The sequence below is a fragment of the Megascapheus bottae genome, chromosome 26 (assembly GCF_031878675.1).
Source record: "Megascapheus bottae isolate mThoBot1 chromosome 26, mThoBot2.hap1, whole genome shotgun sequence".
Lineage (NCBI taxonomy): Eukaryota > Metazoa > Chordata > Mammalia > Rodentia > Geomyidae > Megascapheus > Megascapheus bottae.
Genome location: NC_143534.1, coordinates 11449434 through 11473663, shown reverse-complemented (window position 1 = coordinate 11473663; position 24230 = coordinate 11449434). Strand labels below are relative to the sequence as shown.

At 45.6% G+C, this 24230-nt stretch overlaps 1 protein-coding gene across 3 annotated transcripts in view; it reads left to right on the top strand.

Moving 5' to 3' along the window:
* Positions 1 to 354: 354 nt before the first annotated feature.
* Nmt2 (N-myristoyltransferase 2) overlaps positions 355 to 24230 on the top strand; it is a 28604-nt gene continuing 4728 nt past the window's right edge. The window contains exons 1-10 of one of the 3 annotated variants that reach the window (XM_090318949.1): positions 355 to 541; positions 12706 to 12841; positions 13205 to 13251; positions 15335 to 15383; positions 18107 to 18251; positions 19698 to 19816; positions 19950 to 20041; positions 20153 to 20269; positions 21948 to 22118; positions 23441 to 23549. In XM_090318949.1, the coding sequence (XP_090175075.1) occupies positions 432 to 541; positions 12706 to 12841; positions 13205 to 13251; positions 15335 to 15383; positions 18107 to 18251; positions 19698 to 19816; positions 19950 to 20041; positions 20153 to 20269; positions 21948 to 22118; positions 23441 to 23549 (1095 nt within the window). In that variant the 5' untranslated portion in view covers positions 355 to 431. The remainder of the gene's footprint in view (positions 542 to 12705; positions 12842 to 13204; positions 13252 to 15334; positions 15384 to 18106; positions 18252 to 19697; positions 19817 to 19949; positions 20042 to 20152; positions 20270 to 21947; positions 22119 to 23440; positions 23550 to 24230) is intronic. The other 2 variants (XM_090318948.1, XM_090318947.1) reach the window with 2 other exon arrangements.

The window sequence follows — 24230 nt, the reverse complement described above, 5'->3', positions numbered from 1 at the left end:
GATGTTTCTGTACGTGGTGGCTTTTTTGAGAGCCTCAGATCAGGGAGGAGAAGACGCGCAGGTTTCAGGGTGCAGAACGTGCCAGAACCACATGGAATACCCCGACTATAAGCAGCCACCCCCACACCCAAGGGAAAGAACACAGGCCCCGCCCCTCTAGCTTGGCCCGAGGATGGGCGCGGCTTGGAGGCGTGGTCATGCAAATTGAAGCGACGGAGAGGCGGGGTCGACGAGGATAGGCTCACCAGGTTGGTGGGCGTGGCGTGACCCATGGGGTGGGCGTGGCGGCCGCGGCCGCAGTCTCTAGGACCGGGCTCCGGGCCGCACGCTGCACTAGAGGGAGCTGCTCCAGTGCCCGCCCCGCCGCGCCGCGCCGCGCCGCGCCCGCCGCTTCGAGCGCCGCCTCCCCAGCCGGCGCCGCCGCCGCCGCGATGGCGGAGGACAGCGAGTCTGCGGCCAGCCAGCAGAGCCTGGAGCTAGACGACCAGGACACGTGCGGGATAGACGGGGACAATGAAGAGGAAGCGGAGCACACCAAAGGGTAGGAATCGGCGCTCCCGGGCGTCCCCGGGCGCGGCAGGGTGGGGACGGCGCACGCCGCGGGGCTCCGGCTCTCCGCGCGCGGGGGCTTCCCGGCCGCCCCGGCTTTCCGGCGGCTTCGCCCCAGCTCCAGACCCTTGCGAGGGCTGGGTGGTCCTGGCGGCGGGAGGGCGCGCGGTGTCGGAGAGGCCCTGGCCGAGTGGGGAGCCTGGGACCCCCCCCCCTTCGGGCCGGGCACCAGCGAGGCAACTGTCACCTGCCGCGCGTCCCCCCCCCCACTCCCCGGGCCTGCGGGGCTTATCTGCGGCTCGGGCCGACGCGTGCGGGTCGGTGGGCCCCGGGGCGAGGCGCGACGCCCTTCCCTTTGTAGCGGCGTGGGGCGCCGCTCCTCCTCACCCCTGGTCCGGGCTCCTCCGCACCTCCCCTCCCCCCGCCCGCCACCCACGGAGGGGCGTGGAGCGGACGCGCGCCCCCGGAGGGCGGCAAAGTGCACACGAAGTTCCGCCTGTCTGGACGGTGCAGGGGGTGGGCGTGGGGGGGGTCCGGGTCCCCCGGAGCGCGCCGGGGGACGCGGCGGGGACTCCGCGGAGCGCGTCCGCAGGGCGATGGGCACCCGCCGGAGCGGGACGGAGCTCCGGTGGACCCGCTTGAGAACCCCCGGGGTGTCGGGTCTGCAGACCCCCCAAAGGCACCACCAGGTGTTCGGACACTCGGCTGGGTTCTGATCCCTTGGCGATCATCTCTCCTCGTTTTGCGCCGGGTTGGATAAAAAGAGAGCTTCTGGTTAAGGCTGGTATTGAAGTTGTGTGCGTGTGTGTTTTCTTCCCTCTTTTTCTTTAATTTTAGGAAGGGGAGGGTTTTTGAATAGAGACCCACTTTTATCAGTGCTGGTCTGCCTCCTCATCCCCTTTTACCCTGTTGGCTCAGATCAGTTATTGCTGTCCCTTAGAAGTGAATTTTTTTTTTTTTTTGTGAGCTGTGGTGACTGGAGAAGTGGGTCAGCCTAAAAAACACGATAGGCAAGCCTGAGTCACAGATGGCTTATTTATTCAGCAGTTGGAGAAATTCTCCCATTGCAAGCGTGTGCGGTATTTGCGTTCCTTTTTAACATCTACTGGAAGATTTACTTAAGGAAAGCACCTTTATTAACCTGTAATAGTGTTGTTAAGTAACAGATCAAGAAAAGGAAAAGCTGGCTACGCAAATCTCCCCTTGGCAAGTAGCGTTTTCAAGTGAAAAATTTGCAGGGAACACTAAAGTAGCAGCTGCAAGTACTGAATATTAAATAATATTCGAGTGTAGCAAAATTCTTTTTAGAGAGGAAAGGAAATTGCACAGAAATTTGAGCCTGGGTTCTGTTTATGCAGCAATAGAAACTTGCCCATGATAGCTAAATAGAAATGTTTCTGAAACAATAGCTCTGTTGCCACAAATACGTCCTGAGACAGTCCAATGAATTACTTAGATAACTCCAGCACCTGCCTATTACCTTTCTGGATTTCTCTCCCCCCCCCCACATTTCTGCTTATTGATCTCTTTTTGATCCATATTCTAGGTTGGACTAAGGGCCTTACTCTCTAAGCTGATGGTTATTTTGGAGATAGAGTCGTTTGAACTTTTCTCATGGATTTGTCTTCAGACAGGATCTAAAGGTTTCTTGGGATTCTCTTTGAGGTTCCAGTTTTGCATGCCAGCTCATTAATTACATGATAACACAGTTAATCAAAACTTATAGATTTAAAAAAACAAAAAACTTAGGGGTACTCTGTGGACTTCTAAAATACTTTAACCAGGAGCAGGTAATGTGATAACATCTTCTGAGGGGAAAGAATTAAGATAATGGATTTATTGTAGTCTACTAAAATGTAAGGAGATTACTAAAATCCCAAGTTGCTACTCTTGTTGGACTACTTTTTTTTAGTTTGCATAGATTGCCAAATCTGGACTGTGCCAGATTTGGGGGAGTCCATTGTGATATTTTTGGCTCAGGTATGAGTTTTGCTCAGTAGAAAGCTGTGTTTTCTTTAAGGTGCTCAAGTTAAAGCTTGGAGGATTCCTCTTTTCTGTGATTTGGCCTCTTCATTCTTAATCAGTTTAAATAAGCAACAAATAGTGAATCCTTGGAGGAATGAGTAGGTGAAAGGCTCACCTTTAATAGACAAAAACTGTTATGATCTGAGGCTGGAGGTCGAAGCTCAGTACACCAAGCAGTAATTCAGTCAACAGCAGCACCCTCGCGGTCTGAGGGAATTAGCTTACCCACCATTCACTGTATGCCTTTATGAGTTGTCTTAACTAATATTGAGCAGAAACCACAGCCTCAATTAAAAGGGAAATACCAGCCAAGCACTAGTGGCTTTAGCCTGTAGTACTTAACTACTTAGGAGGCTCAGATCAAAGACTGAGGTTCAAAGCCAGCCCTGGTATAAAATCCATGAGTCCCTTGTCTCCAATTAATCACCCTAAAAAGCCAGACATGGAGGTGTGGTGGAGTACCAGGCTTGAGTGCAAAAGCTAAAGGAGAACATCTAGACCCTGCCTTCAATTTCCAGTACCAGCCTGGAAAAAGAAAATACCCAGTGAAATCTTTGCTTTTCACCGGAATCTAAAAATTTCAGTGTGTATTCTTTTCATAGAACTTACTTTCAGGGGCCGGGAGTTTGGCCTAGTGGTTAAAGTGCTTGCCTAGCATGCATGAAGACCCGGGTTCGATTCCTCGGTACCACATACATAGAAAAAAGCCAGAAGTGGTGCTGAGGCTCAAGTGGTAGAGCTCTAGCCTTGAGAAAGTCCAAGGACAGTGCTCAGGCCCTGAGCTCAAGCCCAGGACTGGCAAAACAAAAAAAAAAACTTACTTTGAGAAAGTATTCCATGGATTATAACAAAGCATGGAGGAAGTGAGATTTTTTTGTTTAATTAAATCCAGTAAAATGCTGTTCTATCCGTATTTATTAAGTAAAATGGCTGTGAAGAATATGTAGGTAGGAAATAAGAATAAATATGTATAATATTGCAAGATAAATGATTTGGGTAAATAGACTATAGTATATTATTTGAGGGCTAAAACATTAAAATAATTTTGTTTTCTCAATAATATCTGGCATTTCACAAAATGAACACTAGATTTTGTTGATTGTACTGGAGATTGAACTCTGAGCCTCGTGCTTGTTTGTGGGGCTCTCTACTACTTGAGCTACAGTTTTTTGGAGTTAATTAGAGATAAGAATCTCAGGCTTTCCGACTAGCTTTGAACAGTGATTCTGACATCTGTCCCTTGAGTAGGTGTGAGCCACCAGCATCTGGCCTGGAATTCTTTTAACAAAGATATGATATAATCACACTCCTCCCCCCCCTAATTTGAGGGTAGGAAGGTATTAAAATTATGCTTTGTGCAGTGGGCTTAACCTGTTGTAATTCTCAGTAATTTTTATGTTATGCTTGTACTGAGGCTTGAACCCTGAACCTCAGGCTATTGTCAAACCTTTTTGCTCATGGCTGGTACTCTACCACTTGCGCCATGTCTCCAGTCCTCAATAGATTGTCTTGTCATGGGAAATTTAAAGAATAATTCGAAATTAACTCTTGTCTGGAATTTGATCTGTCGCCAACTGTATCCATCTGAATGGAAAGATGTGCTAACAGCTCTTGCCAAGAGATCACCTCAGTTGAAGAAATACAATTTTAAATGATCAGATGTCAGCATGGTGGGGAGGTGTTACCCTTCCACCTCAGAACAGACTTCTCCAGAGCCTGGCTAAACTACAGGAAGTTTCTAATAATAGAACACACGCCATGGTGTCTGTGTTAATTACCACCAGCCTACATGGAAAATCTATACTAGTTAAAAGTCACTTGTTAGAAACATAATCCTGCCCAGGATCCATGGCTCATGCCTATGTAATCCTGAACTACTGAGGAGGCCAAGATCTGAGGAAAGCAGTTTGAAGCCAGCCTGAACAGGAAAGTCCATAAGATGCTAAACTCCATTTAACCACTGAAAAGCTGGCAGTGGAGAGCTATGTACCTCAAGTGGTAGAGCTCTAGCCTTGAGCCAAAAAGTGCCCCCTTAGGGACAGAGCCCAGGCCCGGAGTTCACGCCCCAGGACCAGAGCACACACAAAAAGAAAAAAAAAAAATCTAGTTCTAGTCCAAATTCAAGGAATACAAGAAATTGGTTGGTTGGTTGTTATTGCATTGAAAATACATTAAGCACTTTTATATTGGTTATGTGCTTATTAAAAATTCAAACAATAAAGTATATAGAGAGCGAGAACTCCCAGTTAATTTGTTTCTTGAGGTGTTAATTAATTCACAGTTTAATGTGTGATTAACATAGGTAGGATAGATAGGACTACCCCCAAACAATTTTATTATTATTAAGGTGTTGTACAGGAGGGGGTTACCATTTCATAAGTCGGATGATGAGTACATTTTTTTCCTTTTCTTTTTCTTTCTTTTCCTTTGCTGGTCCTGGGCTGAAACTCGGTCCCTGGGCACTGTCCCTGAGCTGCTTTTTGCTCTGGATTAGGGTTCTACCACTTGAGTGCCACTTCTAGCTTTTTTTTTTTTTTAATGCATTTTTTTTTTTTTGCTAGTCGTAGCACTTGAACTCAGGGCCTGAGCACTGTCCTTGGGCTTTCCTCAAGACTAGAGCTCTACCAATTGAGTCACAGCACCACCACTTCCAGCTTTTTTCTATATATGTGGTACCAAGGAATCGAACCTGGGTCTTTGTGCATGCTAGGCAAGTACTGTACCACTAGACTAAACTCCCAGCCCCTACTTCTAGCTTTTTATTGGTGGTAAATTGTAATCTCGTGGACTTTCTTGCCCAGACTGGTTTTGAACTGTGATCCTCAGATCTCAGTCTCCTGAGTAGCTGGGATTACAGAGCTTAGCAGGATCACCTTGAGCTAAAACGTGATTCAAGCAAGCATACATTTTGGGAGCTTCTTGGGGACATAAGCTGTCCTGTCTTGCAGCTGTCAGCATCTTCCCCATCACTGGGCTCCTGCTGCTTTTCCATGATTTCATTTATTCTCCTCCTTCAGCATTTGACCTCAGTGGAGCACAAATATGTATCTGTCTTTGATTTGTACCGCAAGGTCTCACTATTATGGGCCCCTGTGCACACCATTTACTGAAGGTGTTATGGATAATGGGGTGGTAATTACAGCATGGGGCAGAAAATAGCTTCAAATTCAGTACCACGCATCAGTGCTCACCAAAAAGAATCGGTCCATGTTGTGCCCCTCAGTAGGTCGTGAAGCCTGGCTTCCTTGCTGTGTCCTATTCAAGAATGTCCTTCCGGTCTTCCTCTACTTCTCCAAATGGAAGGTCTTCTCAGACGTCCATTCTTTCAGGAGACCTTCATGGCCCTGACAACCGAACGCCAGGGGCCCTCTCAGAAGTCCTGGAGCTTGGAGCTCTTATCAGCTGTTCTTTTCCATGGTTTCTTTCCACCAATGTCTCTGTCCTAATGTCCCCAACATCTGCTCAGACAGACCCTTTGTTCTGTTGTCATCAGAACTTAGAGGCAACTTAGAGTTGTCTAAGGACACATGCCTGGTAAGTGGAGAACATAGGTCTTGCATGGAATCGGTTGAATAGTATGGATGGAAGTCTTCAAACTAGCTCAAGTAAAAGATTTTTCTTAAAAATTTTTTACTTTCATTTATTTCTTTTTCTTGGTTGTAGGGCTTGGAACTCAGGACCTGGGCACTGTCCTGAGGTTTTTCACTCAAAGCTCTATAAATTTGAGTACAGTTCTTTTTGGACAGTGTCACCCAAGTAATATTTTTATGGCACAGTGCAGCAGGTGCTCTCAAACGAAGCATGGCTGATTTTTTTTTTTTTTTTTTTTTTTTGCCAGTCCTGGGCTTGAGCTCAGGGCCTGAGCACTGACCTTGGACTTTCTCAAGACTATAGAGTTCTACCACTTGAGCCTCAGCACCACTTCTGGCTTTTTTCTACGTGTGTGGTACCAAGGAATCGAACCCGGGTCTTTGTGCATGCTAGTCAAGCACTCTACCACTAGGCCAAACTCCCAGCCGGCATAGCTGATCTTTATTAGAATCTGGGACTCCACCAGGGTTGGTTTACCGCTAGGCTTCCTTCTCTCTCTACTTCCCTCTCTATGTCAAATACTGGCAGCCCAAAGAATATTTCTTGGCTCACTCTTCAGAAAGCATCTCATTGGTGTCTTGCCAATAAGAGGATTAGCCAGGCTTGATCAGTCAGCTGTGTTGGGGGATAGGCAGGGAATGGTGTGGGGGCCAACACAGTCATGGGGGGCATGACTCTGATGATGAGATCGGTGTAATTGGACCTTGACTGTCCCCAAAAGCCCCCATGGAAAGGCTGGGCTAAAGTCCTCAGGGTTGTGTTAAATTGTAAAGACCTAAGTGGAGAATCTTTAGATTGTTTGGGAGGAGGTCTTTTCTTCCTTTTTAAAAAAAAAAAATTATTGGGCCAGGTGCTTGGCTAGCATGCAGACTCAGATTTGATTCATCGTACCACATGCATAGAAAAAGCCAGAAGTGGTGCTGTGGCTCAAGTGGTAGAGCGCTAGCCTTGAGAAAGCCCACAGACAGTGCTCGGGCCCTGAGTTCAAGCCCTGGAACTGGCAACAAATAAAAATAAAAGTTAGATTAAAAATTTTTTGTTGTTGCAATGGTGATGTGCAGAGGGGTTACAGCTACATAAATCAGGTAATAAGTTTCTTTTTGAACAATGTCACCCCTTGCTTTCCTCTCTCCTAATTTTCCACTCCCATCCCTACACACAAGTTGTATGGTTCGTCTTCAACATAGTGTTAGGGAGTACAAGACTGCAAGGACAATTCCTGGACTGAACACTTTTTAGATATGTTCTTTTGCTGTGTGTGCCCCAACATGAAACCACAAGAGCTCAGTTACTATGAGCTGTGTGCTTTTGTTGTACTCATTACGTCACTCCATCATGATAACCACGGATGAGACAGAAGCTGATCACTGCTTCAATAACTGTCCCAGGTCCTGTTATTAGATTTGCAAGAAATGTGAATGCCCTTCTCCAAGCTTACCTTGGTGACTCCTAGTGAAAAAATGCCTAATCTATTCAGCTCTGACCTTGACTTAGTCCATAAAAATGGTTGGATTTTCTTTTCTCTCTTTTTCTCCACCTCCCTGCAAAACCAGGTCCCTTCCCTAACGCACAACATAGGACATGTTTCTGTTTTCTGCCTGGATCCAGCTGTCTCATCTTATTTTCTCTAGAAAATCTTTCATTGGATTTTTGCTTTTGTTCTTTCATATTTTTTTCCCCAAGACCAGACTTGTAGGAAATGTTACTTCTGCACGTGGGTGGCTCATGCCCATAATCCTAGCTACTCAGGAGGCTGAAATCTGAGAATCATGCTTGAAATCATTAGGAAAAGACAAATCTGAGATTCTTACCTCAAACTAGCCAACAAAAAGCCAGAAGTGGAGGCATGACTCAAGTCGTACAGTGAAAGGCCAAATGCGAGGGCCCAAGGCCCTGGGTTCAAGTCCCAGTGTGCACATACACACATGCAATCTACAGTCTACTCTTCTGTACCTCAGCCACCCCTAGGTTTCCTTCCTCTTCTAAGCCAGTTTTACAGAATGATCTTAATAAGAACATAAAATTGGGAATAGGAGCCTGCTGGCGCATGCCTATAATCCCAGCTCCTTGGCAGTGGGGGTAGGGGGTGGAGGGGTTGGTTGGAAAGATTATTATCCAAGATCAGCCTCAGCAAGGACCATATCTGACACACAAACGAATAAAAGGCCGGGGTGTGGAGCACTTAATAGAGCACAAACCCCCTCCCCCAAACCTGTAAGTGTTCTTAACTATTTCAAGTAATTCCTTTTCTTTTTTTTTTTCCTGAGATTTATTGTTTTGACAAGCTGCAACACTAGATCTCATTTCACAAACTTAACACTGGACTCATTTTTTGGCACATTAACGTGGATTTTTATTGTGTAGTAGGTACGCACATTGGATGATAGCAGTGAAATAGGCTGGTGAGAAAGGATATCCTTTTCCCTATGTAGTGATGATGGTGACGACGATCTGGGTGACAGGCAGTGAGTGACCCTGATGGTTATGGTGGGGTTAATGAGGAGGCTGAGACTGCTGCAGTGCTGCTGGTGGTGTGGTCTTTGATGGAAGCAACTCAGTAGCCCTGAAAAAATATGGACCAGACCAGACAGAGGATATTGGCTACCCATTGCCAAGAGCTGCTGTGCTGCTCAGAGCTATGTAAATAACTGAATTTGCTGTTTGTCCCCACTGTCACCTTTACCCAAAGCTTCAGCCTCAGTAGGTACAGCACCCTGTCTGCATGACTGATCATAATGATCTCTGCCCCTCCCTGGCCACACCTTCTGGGGCCACCCGTGAGCGGAGTCACCAGCCCTTCCGTAATTTGCTGCTTTGACTAGACATGATGTGGCTTGAAGGATATGTCCTACATCAAGCCTGGGAGGAGAAAGGAGCATGCTGAGTGGGAGAGGAAGCTATAAAACTTATGAAGAGGCCAAATCCTCCTTTGTTTGTTTTTTGTGTGTGTGTGCTTCTCTGTCTGGGGGCTTAAATTCAGAGTCTGGGCTCTGTCCCTGAGCTTTTTTTCCTCAAGGCTAATAATGCTCTACCACTTGAGTCATTTTTTGGTGGTTAATTCCAGATTAGGAGTCTCCCGACTTTTCTGTTTGGGCTTTGAACTTCCATCCTCATATCTCAGGCTCCTGTGTAGCTAGGATTACAGGGGTGAGCTGCCAGCCCAGCTTGAATCCTTGATCCTTTAGATTAAGCATAAGAGCACCATTAGGTGCTGGCGTACACTTGGGGAATGGAATGAAGAAATTGATACCTTACCTGCACTGACAAGCCACGTACAAAAACAACCTCCACGACTCTGAACTAAGCTGCAAGTAAAGCCCATTATTGAACTGTGTGGCTAGAGTAACACGTCACCCAGGTGGCCTGATCCCAGAAAAGGACACTTAGTGAGCAGTACAGTGGGTCATTTCTCTCTACTTCAGCCAGATTTTTGAATAGTTGATCATTTGTAGGCTAGTATCAGAATTTGAGCTGTCTTTATTGTTTTTCACAAGCAGATCCAAGACCTTGTATTTCCTGCTTACCAGTGGAGAGTGATTGGGCATTTCAGCCCGAGCGCCACCTACCTGCACACGAGGAATGCATGGAAGACCTATTATATTGATCCACACGCAAAGGCTAAGAAGTGCTTAAAATTTTTGCATAGGCGGTTCACAGAAGATCTAGGAATGTTCAATGAATGCCTAGGTATGATCAGCCAATAGAAATGCATAAATAGAAGGCAATTTAGTAATTACGTTGATTCTGGATCCAAAATGAGTTTTGCTGTCATTAGCCATGTGACTTTCAGAGTTACTTAACCCCTCTGTATTTCCTGTGTTTTTTCTGTAAAACAATAACAGGACTTACCTCAAAGTTACAGCATTTTACAGCTCCACTGTGGAAGATGCTTTGTACAATACCTGCCACATAGAAAGTGCTCTTAACTTCTTACTTGCTGGTGAGCTGGGAGGCGGCGGCGGTGCTGGTGGTGGTGAGATGATAGTGGTCATGGAATTTGGCGGCAGAAGTGGTATAATGGTGATGGTAGCGGTGATAGTTATGGTAGGGGTGGCGATGGGGACAATAGTGATGGTATTGGTGATAGTGATAATGCCAGCAGCGGAGGTGGTGATGACATTGAAGACAATGGCAATACCAGATTGTTCTCCCAGTGAGTGCTTTAATCTGCATTTACCAGAGGTGTCTGAGTGTTTGTTTTGCTCACATTCTAATAAGTAGTATTAGACTTGGCTTGCCAGATCAGTTAGCTAACTACAGCCTCTTAGAAGCTAATTGCCTGCTAGGCCTTCTTCCTTTGTGAAGTGCTTATTCAGATCCTCAGCTCATTCCTCTGTCAGCCTTTTGTCCTTTTCTTATTGATTTTTAAACATCGGCTTCTCATTCATCCAGCAAATATTTATTGAGGATCTTTCATATGACAGATACTGTCTAGGGTACAGGAGCAGGAGTACAATGGAAAGTCTTGTTTTATGGAGCTTACATTCTATCTAAGGGGAAGCAACCAGGGAAGCTAATACAGCTTTACCCAGCAAGAAGAAAATTAAGGCCAGATAGTCATGATAGCTAATATACAATACCAAGTGGTTTTTCTGTACCAGCTACTATTTATGTGTATTGACATTTCTTTACAATTTATTCTAATACTATTGATTGAAAATTTAATCCCTTTATAGTTATAGAAGCAGCTGCATGGAGAGGTTAAATGATACCCAAAGTAGCACTGCTGGGGAGTCAAGAAGCCAGGATTCAGGCCTGGTCCTGGCTAATGCCTGCAGTTATCTGAATACTGGTACTTGCTTCTCTGTGTTTAAATATTTTGTCTCATTGTGGAGATGAAAAAAAATTGTCGTTAGTGGTAACTGCAGATAAAACTCACGGCCTCACATTGCTAAGCAAGCAGTCTACCCAAGGCCTTTTGCTGTAGCTTATTTTTCAGATAGGATTTTTTTTTTGGGGGGGGGGGTGGAGGGTGGAGAACCACTCCTGGGTCTTGAACTCAAGGCCTAGAGCTGTCCCTGAGCTTTTGTGCTCAAAGCTCTAATACTCTACTACTTGAACCACAGGGCCATATGTATGGCTTTTTTGGGGGGAAAAAATATGAGTCTCTTAGGTTTTCCTATGAGACTGGGCTGGCTTTGAACCATGGTCCTCAAATCTGTCTCTTGAGTGGCTAGGATTGTAGGCGTGAGTCACCTTTGACACTCTGGATCTTGCTTATTTGATAATTTGCCAGAGCCAGCCTTTGACCTTGCAGGGCCCTCCCTCCCCCTTGGAAAATTGCAATATTCTCTCAGTCTTTGTGATTGATTTTTTTTTTCCCATCCTGGGCCTTGAGCTTATTTTTGCTCAAGGCTAGCACTCTACCACTTCAGCCACAAGCACCACTTTTTTGGTGGGGTTTTTTTTTTTGTGTGTGTGTGGTTTTTAATTGGAGATAAAAGTCTCATGCCCGTTCTGGCTTTGAACCATGATCCTCAGATCTCAGCCTCCTTGAGTAGCTAGGATTTTAAGCGTCAACCACTGGCACCTGGCTTGATTTCCTTTTTTAGGTTCTTACATTTTTCCATCTAGTAGTTAGGTTAATACTTCCATAAAGGATTGGAAATCCCCGAATTCTTAGGGAATGGGAGGTTCAAGTCTGCCTTTGGCTGCTTCCTGCAGGAATGGAGACCAGGCCTACCCCAGGGGTACTGGGGATGGGGTGGGGTGCCTGGCTGCAGAAGGAATGCATTTTTTGATGTTTGTAGTAAATGGAATCGTTTTTAAGGAGTAGCCATGGATGTGAATCCAGGGGAGAGAGGATTCCCCAACTTAGAGTCAGACATTGTCTAGACCTTGTTTGGCTATGTTTGACTGAATTGTCAGAAATAGAAACATTTAGTCTTCAGTGCACATTTTGCTTGAGTACTATATGCTACACACTGATCTAGACACTGGACAGGTGTGCTCATAACAGAAAAAAACAACAGTACCTTCTTTAGGGTTTTGTTCTTCAGATTTAGGTCTTTCACACATCTAGAATGTGTTTTTTTTTTTAATATTATGTGACATTGCAAACTAGTTTTTTTTTATATAGGAGAAATCCGTTTTTCTCATGCAGTTAATTAAAGGGTACATTTCTACATTACTGACTTCTAATGTGATCTTTATCATAGCTCCAGTTGAAGTTCCTGCATGCTGTGAGTTGTTACTGGATGTCCCTCTTTTCCAGGAATCTATCCTCTTTTGGGGGGGGGGGGTGTTCCAGTCCTGGAGCTTGAACTTGGCCTAGATACTGTCTCTAAGCTTCTTTTGTTCAAAGCTAGCACTCTACCACTTGAGCCACAGCGCCACTTCCAGCTTTTTCTGTGTATGTGGTATTGAGGAATCAAACCCAGGGTTTCATGCATGCTAGGCAAGCACTCTACCTACCACTAGGCCACATTCCCTGCCCAGGGTACTTTTTTCTAAGTAATTAATTTTATACCAGTCAGTTTTATCTACAAAGACTTTGATCTCCCACTTTGGTGAATTTTACCTACCTTGCATTTCTTACAGAAATCCTGGAGTGGACTTGGGAGCCAAAAAGAAAAAGAAGAAGCAGAAGAGAAAAAAGGAGAAGCCGAATTCTGGAGGCACCAAGTCTGACTCGGCATCCGATTCCCAGGAGATTAAAATTCATCAGCCATCAAAAGTGAGAGCCACTTTCTTCCACCTGGGCGGTTCCTGCTGCAGATGAGAGGGGTTGGGGCAGTTTAGTGCCTCTTGAGCGGATGGTGTAGTCAGGGTTTGTTGTGACTGCTTGTTGAGTGAGCTAGTAACTAACTGCAGGTAGGTGCTTAACAGGGGCTTTTGTGTGTTTGTGAACACCAGTGTCTTGCCTGCCTGTCTTGGGGCATTAGTACTTAGACTAGTTGTAGACGATAGGCTCACTGCAAGCTTGTTAGGTTGTTTTTGTTTTTATTTTTCTTAAGTTACACTGAATATATGATGACTTGTAGTTCAGAAGATATTCACATTTTAATTTTTCTGGGTGTCTGTCTAATTACCTGCATAGCACCACACCATCTGGCAGCAGATTTCAGCGGGAGCAGCCATGGGTAAGTCTTATGATGACTTTCAGTCAGACCAGTCCACAAGGCCATTCCTCATTGTGTCCCCAAGGGCGGGGGATGCCAGTCTCCTAATTGTTAACCTCTTAAGAAACATCCATTTGAGAGTCAACCAGGTGTTATCCAGCCAGGCCCCTTGTTGGTAGATAGCCTGCTGAGCTGGGGTTGGTGAGGCCTGGTAGGTATCTGGTGGAGCGGATGGCAGCCACCTCCCTTCCACCCCTCTTGCCCACGCTGACTGAGAACACACAACCCTGTGCATAAGGCACATGGTAAACACAAACCCCCTCTTGGTGCAGGAAGGCAGAAAAAAAAATGAGGGGAGGGCAGAAGTATAATGCAGTGGAGGTGGTTTTTGGTGGTTGTAGTTCCAAGGAGGTTTTCCTGGGTAGTGCGTGGTGGAAATGGCCCCTGACTTCATTGCTCACAAGCTAAGCATGGCTCATTTCCTTATCTGTAAATCCCGTTTCCTTTCCCCCAACTCACAGGGCTCTCCTGAGGTTAACACGAGAGTGAGGATAAACAGGAGAGCATTTTCATTCACAGAATAGTGGGTTAAAGCAGAAGCTGGCAAGTTTTGTGACTCCAGGTCTTATGGCCAGCACTGAGGTTTGCGTTCAGAGCCTCGTACCTGACGAAGGACATTCGATCACTTGACCATGCCCCTCCAGTACTTTTTGTTACAGTTGTTTTCTGGAGAGAGTTTTGTGTTTTTGTGCTAGGCTGGCCTCTGACTGTGGTAGTCCTCTTACTTATATGTCCCTTGAAGTTTGGACCACTGGACACACCACACTGTTGTGTTGATTAAGATGGGGTCTTACTAAATCTTTCCCTCTTCTCTGGGCTGGCCTCAACCTGAGATACTCTAGATCTCTGCCTTCCAAGGGCAAATGTTTTATTTTATTATTATTATTTTTGTACAGCACTCATTATCTCACAGAAAATCTCTCCAGGTAGTTTGTCTTTACCTGCTTTACATAAAAGGCCCCAGGACTCATTGAGAAAGAAGGAAATCACGGGCTTTTGCTCTGATTCGCTTTGTGGGAGAGAAGGAAGTAGAGTCTCCCTCCCTAGGTGTTCAGTGAGGTCTTAGGCATTCCGTCTGTTGAGACTTCCAGGGTATCTTGCAGAAGGCTACCACCCCAAGCTTGCAAAGTGTCATACATTCCAAAATGTTGCTTTGTCCAGTAAGTGTGGCATCACCTCCCTGCAGTGTGGGCATCTCCTGCTTGTTCATTTTAGCTTCCACCCTTCCCTCTATGCTGACTCTCAATTCTGCCCACCCCACCCGTGGTAAGAAAAGGTACCAGGAACCAAAGCAAACCCTTTTAAGTAGACAGATGGCTTTGTTCTTTTCCTTTTTTGAGTTTGTACCAAGTTTACAGGTTTGTTTTTGTTTTTTGTCAGTCTTGGGACTTGAACTCTGGACCTGGGCACTCTCCCTGAGCTCCCCCTTGAGCCACAGAGCCACTTCTGGTTTTTTGGTGATTAGTTGGACATCAGTCTCACAGACTTTCCTGCTGGGCTGGCTTTGAACCACAGTCTTCAGATCTCAGCCTCCTGAGTAGCTAGAATTACAGGCCTGTGTCACCAGTACCTCTCAGTTTATAGTGTTTTATTGGAGGCTTTTCTCCACTATAATTTTCCCCCCTTTAAACTTCTGCCAACTTTAGAAAACACCATAATTTACAGTGGACTGCATTTAGATAATAGTCTATTCTCAGGACTAAAATTAAAATATTTGTCTGATTTCTTTGCCTGTGTGTATGAGTGTGTGTATATTTATGTGGTGCTGAGATTGAACTGGGGACCTTATGCTCTACAGAGCATGTGCTGTACCCGTGAGCTACACTCCAGCCCCTTCACAGACTTCTGAGATAGAGAACGTGGACATTTCCTGTAAGAATTAAGTTGGGAAAATAGCAGGTGAGAAGGACCTCATTTTGATGTTTCACATCAACAAGGAACAATGTAGGAGACTATTTCATGTACAAACTTAATACTCTTACATGGGAATGTAGTGGTAGTGACATTTAATGGGGGCTAGTATAAATCTCATCTTTCTCCCCTGCCAGAACTACTAAGGAAGACCAATGGACAGATTTAAGGATTTGTCATGGTACTGTTGGTGTAGCTCAGTGGTAAGAGCCATGCCTAGCATGCATGAAGCCCTAGGTTTGATTCCCTAGCACTGCCAACAATAATAATAATCATTATTATTGTTGTTGTTATTACAATAATTTGTCAGAGCTGAGTTTCCCTTACTACTTTGTCACAGTGGGTTTGAAAATTGTGCTTCCATAAGTCTCCTTTCAGAAAACATCTGAATATAAATGTTTGACAAATAATTACTTCATGTAGTACTGATTACACTGTTTCAGGTAGACTGTAAACCTACAGGTTTAGGAATAGTGTTGGGATAGTCTGGGCTCCTTCAGAATAAGATGCTAATGTATGTTTTCTGCTAATTCATGTTTGGTTTTGACCCTGACAAAACCAGTGTGGGCCCTGTAGATAGATTTCTGTAAGCCTAGATCCTAATGTTTTGTTTTCCTTCAGTATTGTTGTCATTTGAGGTTAAGACTTTGAGCTTACTAGCCAGGTGCTTTACCATCTGCTTTTAGTTTTTGAAAAAAAAAATTTTTTTTCCAGATAAAGTCACACTTTTTTTTTTAATTGCTGGTACTGGGAGTTGGACTACAGAGACTCATGCTCTCCTTGGCTTTTTTGCCCAAGGCTGGTGGTCTACCATTCGAGCCACAGCCCCACTTCTGGCTTTTTGCTGGTCTGCCTGGACTGGCTTTGAGTCCTCAGCTGGATTCGTTGAGTACTGCTGGGTCTCATTTTTGCCTGGGCCAGCTTTTTTGAAATACAACTTTCCTACTTTGAGCTCTTGGAATTGAGTCTCTACACACAACCTGAAGTTGTGGGTCTCTTAATAGATTGTAGATTGTATTGCTGGAGATAAGAAGCAAATGGATAGAAATAGTTTTCTAAGAAACCAGTTACTTAAAATGTTGGAAACTAAGGAGAGTCAAGCAAAATAAATCATTCAGGATTGGGCATGACAAATCATGCCTGTAATGCTAGCTACTTGGGAGAAAAGTTTGGTTTGAAGCTGGGTGCCAGTTGGTGATGCCTGTTGTCCCAGCTGCTCAGAAGGCTGAGATCTGAGGATTGAAGTTGAAGCCAGCCCAGGCAGGAAAGCCTAAGAGATTCTTATCTCCAGTAACTTACCACAAGGCCAGAAATGTAACTGTGGCTCAAGTGGTAGAGCACTGGCCTTGAGTAAAACACCTCAAGAACAGCACCCAGACCTTGAGTTCAAGCCCCAGGACTTCCCCCCCACACACACACACACACAATTGGTTTGAGGCTAGCCTCAACCCCCATCTAAATCAATAAAAGCTGAGTGTGGTGGCACATAGCTGCCACCTTAACTATATGGAAGGTATTGGTAAGAAGATCATGGTCCAGGCCTTTACCCCAGGCAAAACTGTGAGACTGTAGCCAAAAATAAATAGATACATAAATGAATAAAGCAAAAGAGGGCTGGAAGTATAGCTTAAGGGAACACCTGGCTAGCACATATGAGGCTTTGAGTTTAAGCCCCAGTACTACCAAAAATAAAACAGTGAAAACAAGTCCTAAGGAGTAGAGTGCTTACTTCTTTCTATAAGTCGGCTCATATGCAGTCTCTGGCAATGAAAACAAAAGAACCACGCGGAGGTTAGTGAGCAGAGCAGACTCAGGACTGCGCTAAATAGCCCCGCTCTGCACTGTGTCACGGGGGTTAGCTGTCCAGGTTACACAGGCTGGCTTTCCAAGCATGAATATCAGACTGAAAGTCAAGTGGAAGGCCAAAGTTGCTGTCTGTAAAGCTGAGAGTTGACTCTACCTTCTCGTCCAGAGTTAACCTGAACAGCAGCAGACAGAGTGTGCTTGTGGAGGATCAGACCCCTAAATAAAATCCTATAGTTATTCTACATGTGAAAAAAAGGTGAGAGGACTCACTGTTACTTACAAGTGTGTGCTAATTCAGCAATGAGACTTAAAAGTCCGTGATTTCTGTGTTCCGTCCCAGGCTTCCTCATTTTATGTGTAGCTTCATGTTCTGTTTGAGGAATTAGAGGGAGAACTGGAGAATCATCAAGAGATGACTGTTGGCTTTGAGAAGGGGAAGTTCCCGTTTCACCGTATTGCCCATTTCGTAGATTATACAGGCTTTATGTCAAGAGGGTGCCTGCCTGGTTCCCCCTCACATGCAGGTTGGGGAGCCAGCGGTGGGTGGCTCTGAGCCCAGCCTTGTAGAGGGCCTGTTTGCCTCTGAGTTAACCAGGCATCCGGGACAGGAGGGTTGGGGAAAGGGCTAGGTGTGGTCCACAAAGAAGAGGCTGGTCAAGTGTTTTTCTTTCTTAATTATTTCCTGCGAAACTTAGCACAAAGTTCAGATTTTTCTTTTCTTTCTTTTTTTTTAAATTAATGATCTCAAATTTCCCTTGCCTGCAGTCTCCATTGCTGCTGCCAACCATTAACCTGACAGCGCACAACTGGTGACTGGCTGGCTGCTATGAGAGCGTAATGCATGCCCTGCATGTCCCCTCCTCCCCTAGGTGGCCCCCTCACACGGGCTGGGGCTTCCGGTTACACTGGGTGTCCAGGTGCAAGCTGCAGAGTGGTGCTGGCCTGTGACACGGTGTGGCTCAGGCTTCCGGGAGGATGGGCTCTGTCGAGGAGTTGTGTGCAGGCTCCGAGGCAGATCCACACGCACTTGTCCCAGGCTCCCCACCGGGGCAGCTTGCAGGGACAGCCCTCCGATACCTTGTGTCTCTGTTTTGCTCTTGTAGAACCCCACCCTCCCCATGCAGAAGTTGCAGGACATCCAGAGGGCGATGGAGCTGCTGTCCGTCTACCAAGGCCCCGCCAGGAGCATTGACGAGGCCACCAGGCGCAGATACCAGTTCTGGGATACACAGCCTGTGCCCAAGCTCCGTAAGCTCTTCCACTTGTCTCCCAAAAGCACAAGCAAGTGAAGACTTGGCTCCATTCAACACAGATACAGGCTGGGAGCTGGCCGCTCACACCTGTAATCCTAGCCACTCAGGAGTCTGAGACCCTCATCTCCAGTTAACTATCAAAAAAGCCTGTGGAGCCGTGAATCAAGCACTAGACTACGAAAGCGCAAAAGCTCAAGGACAGCACCCAGGTCCTGAGTTCAAACCCTAGGACTGACAATTCCACAACCCCCCCACCAAAAAAAAATATACAAAAGTAATGTTGTTTTTGTTGCTGTTTTTTTTCTTTTTGTTCAGTGCTAGGATTTGAACTCAGGGCCTTGCCCTTGCTGGCATTCTAGCTTGAGCAGAGGGAAGGTACCAGGAAACCTCTGAGCCGGGGCCAGAGTGCTGGGAGCAAGCCAGGAGCAAGTGACACTGGCCAGAGGACAAGTCAGTCTAAAGTTTTATTTCAGCTGAAACAGATATTCTCGGGATGAGCTAGAAAAAGAAATTGGGAAATCCCTAGAGACTGATGGCGTAGATTATATGACTAACAGTAAAGACAGGAGAGGAATTGCCACTCCAGAAATTTATTTCAGGTTTTGTTGCTGGGAGAGGTCAGAGGGCAAAGGTCAAGCTTATGAAATGCAGTGTAAAAAGACACCATTTCCAGGGGGCGTGAAACTTGCATTTCTTTCAAAAACTTAAAATTGTTATTATAAAGGTGGTATGCACAAGGGTTACAGCTCTGTAAGTCAGGGAAAGAATGCATTTCTTTCTTAACAGTGTCATCCTTTTCCCTCACGCGCTCTAGTTTTTCTCTCCCACCCCCACACACAAGTTGTATAGTCCATTTTCAACATCATGTCCAGCGAATAACACTGCTGTATTTGTTCACTCTTTACTTATGTGTGTATTGGGATTGGGGCTTGAATTTAGGGCCTTACACTCTCCCCTAGCTTATTCAAGCAAGGTTGGCACTCTACCACTTGGGCTACAGCTCCACTTGTAGCTTTTTGCTGGTTACTTGGAGATCAGAGTCTCATGTACTTTCCTGCCTGAGCTGGCTGTGAACTAACTGCGATCGATCCTCAGATCGCAGCCTCCTGTGTAGCTGGGATAATAGGCATGAGCTGCTGGTCCCTTGTGAAAAGCCATTTCCTTCAGAGGTTCTAAGGGGTCTGTTTAGAATATCCGTGACACTAATGTCCCAGGAGTCCTCTTGGTTTAGTTGGTAAGACAGCCAGTATTTCACACCAATGCCTTGCTTTTCTGCATCAGGCCACACCAAAAGCCAACCTAATGGCATATTTTGGAAGACTATGAAACCCAGACATCTTAAATCAGATTTTTATGTAGAGTTATATCACCGACATTAGGAATTGTCTGAATGCTTTGCAATTTAATATCATCTCCCCCTCCCCCCAATTTTCCTCCCCAGATGAAGTGGTAACTTCCCATGGTGCCATTGAACCCGACAAGGAGCACGTGCGGCAGGAGCCGTACTCACTGCCGCAGGGCTTCATGTGGGATACTTTGGACTTGGGTAATGCTGAGGTGGTGAGTAAAACTCCTTCATTCATTCATTCCCGCCCATCCCCCCACAGACAACCCCCTCGCCCCACCCCAGCCCCAGAAGTGGTCCTGAGTTCTGTGGACAGGGCGCTGTTTTGTTTTCTCTTTGCTCTTGCAGCTCAAGGAGTTGTACACGCTGTTAAATGAGAATTACGTGGAGGACGATGACAACATGTTCCGCTTCGACTACTCGCCCGAGTTCCTGTTGTGGTATGTCATGTCTCGCTGGTACCAGGGCCTGCGGGGTCAAGGTCTTGTGTCTGCCCATGTGTTCTCAGACATTCTGTGATATTCATCTTTCTTGTCCACCCTCCAATTCAGGGCTCTGCGTCCCCCAGGCTGGCTTCTTCAGTGGCACTGTGGGGTCCGAGTGTCTTCCAATAAGAAACTAGTGGGGTTCATAAGCGCTATCCCAGCCAGCATCCGGATTTACGACAGGTTTGTGGAAGCTCGTCCCTGTCTGTGTGTGTTCCTTTCTAAGAATTGCAGTTGGAGTAGACTTCCTTTATAATTAAATATTTTTAAATTATTATTATAAAGGTGATAGAGGGGGGTTTACAGTTCCATAATTTACCAGGTAAAGAGTACATTTCTTTTTCACCTCTTCCTTTACTTCCTCCCACTTTCCTGTCATGGTTCATTTTCAGCATAGGATTCAGTGAGTACCATTGCTACATTTGTTTATGCTTTGTCCTTCTGTGCCCCACCCTTGCCCTCCCAAAGGCAGATAAATGAACACAAAACACAAAAAATACCTTGACTTCCATTTCCTGGAATTCATTTCTGTAAATGTTACTTTATGGGATGAAATACGCGTGGGTAGGAGCCTTTGGGATCCGCTCCTAAGAGGAGGATCCTCCTTTGGCTTCACTGTGGATGTCTAGAGTCCTGCATAATTCTTCATGTCCTCGTGTGTTTTAGATCTAGCTTCAACATAGGAGAGAAAGCATGTGTCATTTGTGTCTCTGAACTTAGCCACTTCTGTGGCTGTTGATAGTTGGAAAGGGGAGAGGGACAGGATGGGAACTCTGCTCAGGTGTGTGTGTGTGTGTGTGTGTGTGTGTGTGTGTGTGTGTGTGTGTGTGATGGGAACTCTGTGCAGTGTGTGTGTGCGTGTGTGTGCGCGCGCGCGCGCACTGCGCCAGTCCTGGACTTGGACTTTCTCAAAGCTAGCACTTTACTACTACTTGAACCACAGCACCATTTACAGCTTTTTCTGTGTATGTGGTCCTGAAGAATTGAACCCAGGCCTTGATGCATGCTAGGCAAGCATTCTACCTACCACTAGTGTGCTAAGGGCATTCTCAGCCCCAGGAATAAAAATTTTCTCAGATGAATCAGTTCTGTTTTTGCTTTAACTCTTTATCTTAGATATCAAACATCCAGCTGTGAGCCCTCAAATATCTGGTTGGTGTATAGTAAGTCTGTTGACTACTCATAGTTAGCTTATTTCCTGATAAAAAGCTTGTGATCACAAGGAGTATTCTGTGCCAAATGAAATTTCTGGGCGTTGGAAGTAGAGCCAGGCTTGGGTCTTGTAGCTTTAGGTTTATAGCAGCTCCACAAAGCACCAGCTGTGGTCCGCCGAGGCCTGCTCAGGGCCCCTGGGACTTATATTGTGTTCCCGAGTGACACTGTACCAGATGCTGTATCCATGTCGCCCAGTAATGGACATGTTTATATACAGGAGAAGCACACGTCTGATCCAACTTCCACAGTGAACATTTATAAAAGACTGAAGTCTTTCCTAATTTTTTTTATTATTCTTAAGTAGTTCTACAAAGGGTTTTCAACTCAACGTACCCATTTATGTGTACGTTACATCTTGATCCACGTTATCCCTTCCATCGTTCTCCTCTATCCCCATCCATCCCTTCAGTTTGGAAGACCAAAGTCTTAATTCTACAACAAAGATAATGGAGTCTCTGTTACAATCAAGTGTGCAAAGGGCATGTCGTTCAGAATTAGTATAATGTCTGTAGGGTAGAATATTTTTCTTAAACATGTGTTAAAGGACACATTCCACATTCTTACTCATCAAGAATTTGTGGAAATACTGTCTTGTTTTCTTAAAAGGTCTGTCTCATGTCGCTCTGTTTTTCAACATCTTTGTTAGTGTGAAGAGGATGGTAGAAATCAACTTCCTTTGTGTTCATAAGAAGTTGAGATCAAAGCGGGTTGCTCCGGTGTTGATTCGAGAAATTACTAGAAGAGTGAACCTGGAGGGGATCTTCCAGGCGGTGTACACAGCCGGAGTGGTCCTGCCGAAGCCAGTGGCCACGTGCAGGTGAGGGTACCCCGTTACCCCGTTCCTATCCGCTTGTCCTTTCTCCACCACTTGTCCAGCCTCTCTGCCATTTTGCTCCTCCTGCTGGTTTTCTAGGGATAGGCAGAGATGGAGACCGTCCATCATGCAGTCATTTGAGTGCTATGCTGCACTCCTGAGGTATTCCAGAGCTGATAAGGATTGGTGAGAAAGCCCAGATGTGCCTGACTGCTAGAAGTGAGAGGACGGTATAAACTGGTTCCCTGACTGACTGCTTTCACCAGTCGAGCTCACAGATTAGTCCAGTGAGAAAATACTCAATACTGCTGCTGTTCTAACCTGTTTCTAGGACATCCAAGAGTTTCTATTTTTATGGACCAAAATAGGATGAAACTTTAAATAAACAGCATAAAAAGCTAAGAAGAAAATATATGTCACAGATGTGTTTTATTATACATTACTTATCCAAGTCCCTACTCTTAAATTCAAAAGCTGGGTTGCCAGTGGCTCATGCCTGTAATCCTAACTACTCAGAAAGCTGAGATCTGAGGATCATGGTTTAAAAAGCCAGCCTGGCAGGAAAGTTTGTTGAGACTCTGATTACCAGTGAACTACTCAGAAAAAGTAAGAAGTGGCACTGCAGCTCAAGTGGTAGAGTGCTAGCATTGAGCATAAAACTCAGGAAAAGAAAAAAAAAATTCAGGCCTGTTTTCTGTGGTGTGTATATCCTGTCACGGGGAATGTAACTTACTTAGAAGGTGGTGTTTTCAAGTTCCAGGATATTTTAGTTTGCTTTGTCTAGAGTCACAGTATCAAATACGGGCATGCCTACCTGTGATTTTTAGGTTTCTCTTTAGTGACAAAGATAAAAGGTGCGGAACTTGATAGTGAAAAAACTAGGGATACACCAGGTGCTGGTGGCTTGCACCTGACCTAGCTACTTTGGAAGCTGAGATCTGAGATCTTGTTTAAAGCCAGCCTGGACAGGAAAGTCCACGGGACTCTTTATCTCCAACTAACCACCAGAAAACCAGAAGTAGAACTGTGACTCAAAGTGGTAGAGTAGTACTAGCCTTGAGCAAAAGAGCTCAGGGACAGCACCCAGACCTTGAGCTCAGCCCCATGATTGACAAAAACAAACAGAAAACCAACTAGGGATGCAAGACGTTTTAGAAATAAAAGTCATCACCCAGGAGGGGGCTGGCAACAAGGACTGTGCCCAGTACCATGCCAAGCACGGCATAAGTATTGCATGAGTGTTTGTAGAAAAACTCAGCTGAGAGAGTGGAAAGATGTAGAGTTAAGAGATCAGTTCGATTTTAAAGCCATATTGTCTGTTCCAGATACTGGCATCGATCGCTAAATCCCAGAAAATTAGTAGAAGTGAAATTTTCTCACTTGAGTAGAAACATGACACTGCAGAGAACCATGAAGCTGTACAGACTTCCTGACGTAAGCATGATGATTGTAACCACTGAAGCCCAGTGAGGGAAAGGGGACTCACGTGTCCACGGACTGCAGTTCGTAGCTAAGAAGACTGCCTAGAATGTGGAGGGTTTGTTTGGAAATGTCAGAGCTTGTTGTTTTCTTTTTTAAGAGTTTGTGGTTGGGTTGGGTGTTGGTGGTGGATCACTCCTGTAATCCTAGCTACTCAGGAGGCTGAGATCTGAGGATCATCTCAGTTAAAGCAGGCCTGGGCAGAAAAGTCCTTGAGAGGCTTCCTTCCAAAAAGGCTAGGAGTGGAGCTGTGACTCATGAGTGCCAGCCTTGAGCAGAAAAACTCAGGGACAGCAACCAGGCCCCGAGTTCAAGTCTGTCAGTGACATGACTGGGTCAGTCAGGTCCGTTTGATTGTTGACAGGGCTGGCTGGCAGGCTGAGGGCCACATTGCTTTCGGGCTGCAGGAAGCTGCCCTGATTTGTTGCCACACAACCTACTCCATACGGCAGCTTACACAGTGTGGCAACTAGAGAGGCAGAGTCTTCCTAGCTTTTGACACTGGCCTCAGTCATGATCCACCTCCCAGCCAGCTGGGATTAACAACTTGAGCCACAGTACCTGGGTGAGCCAGATTTTTCTTAGTGGATTATGTCACATGTGCTGTTTTACTCACAGACTTCTGAACCTAGGAGT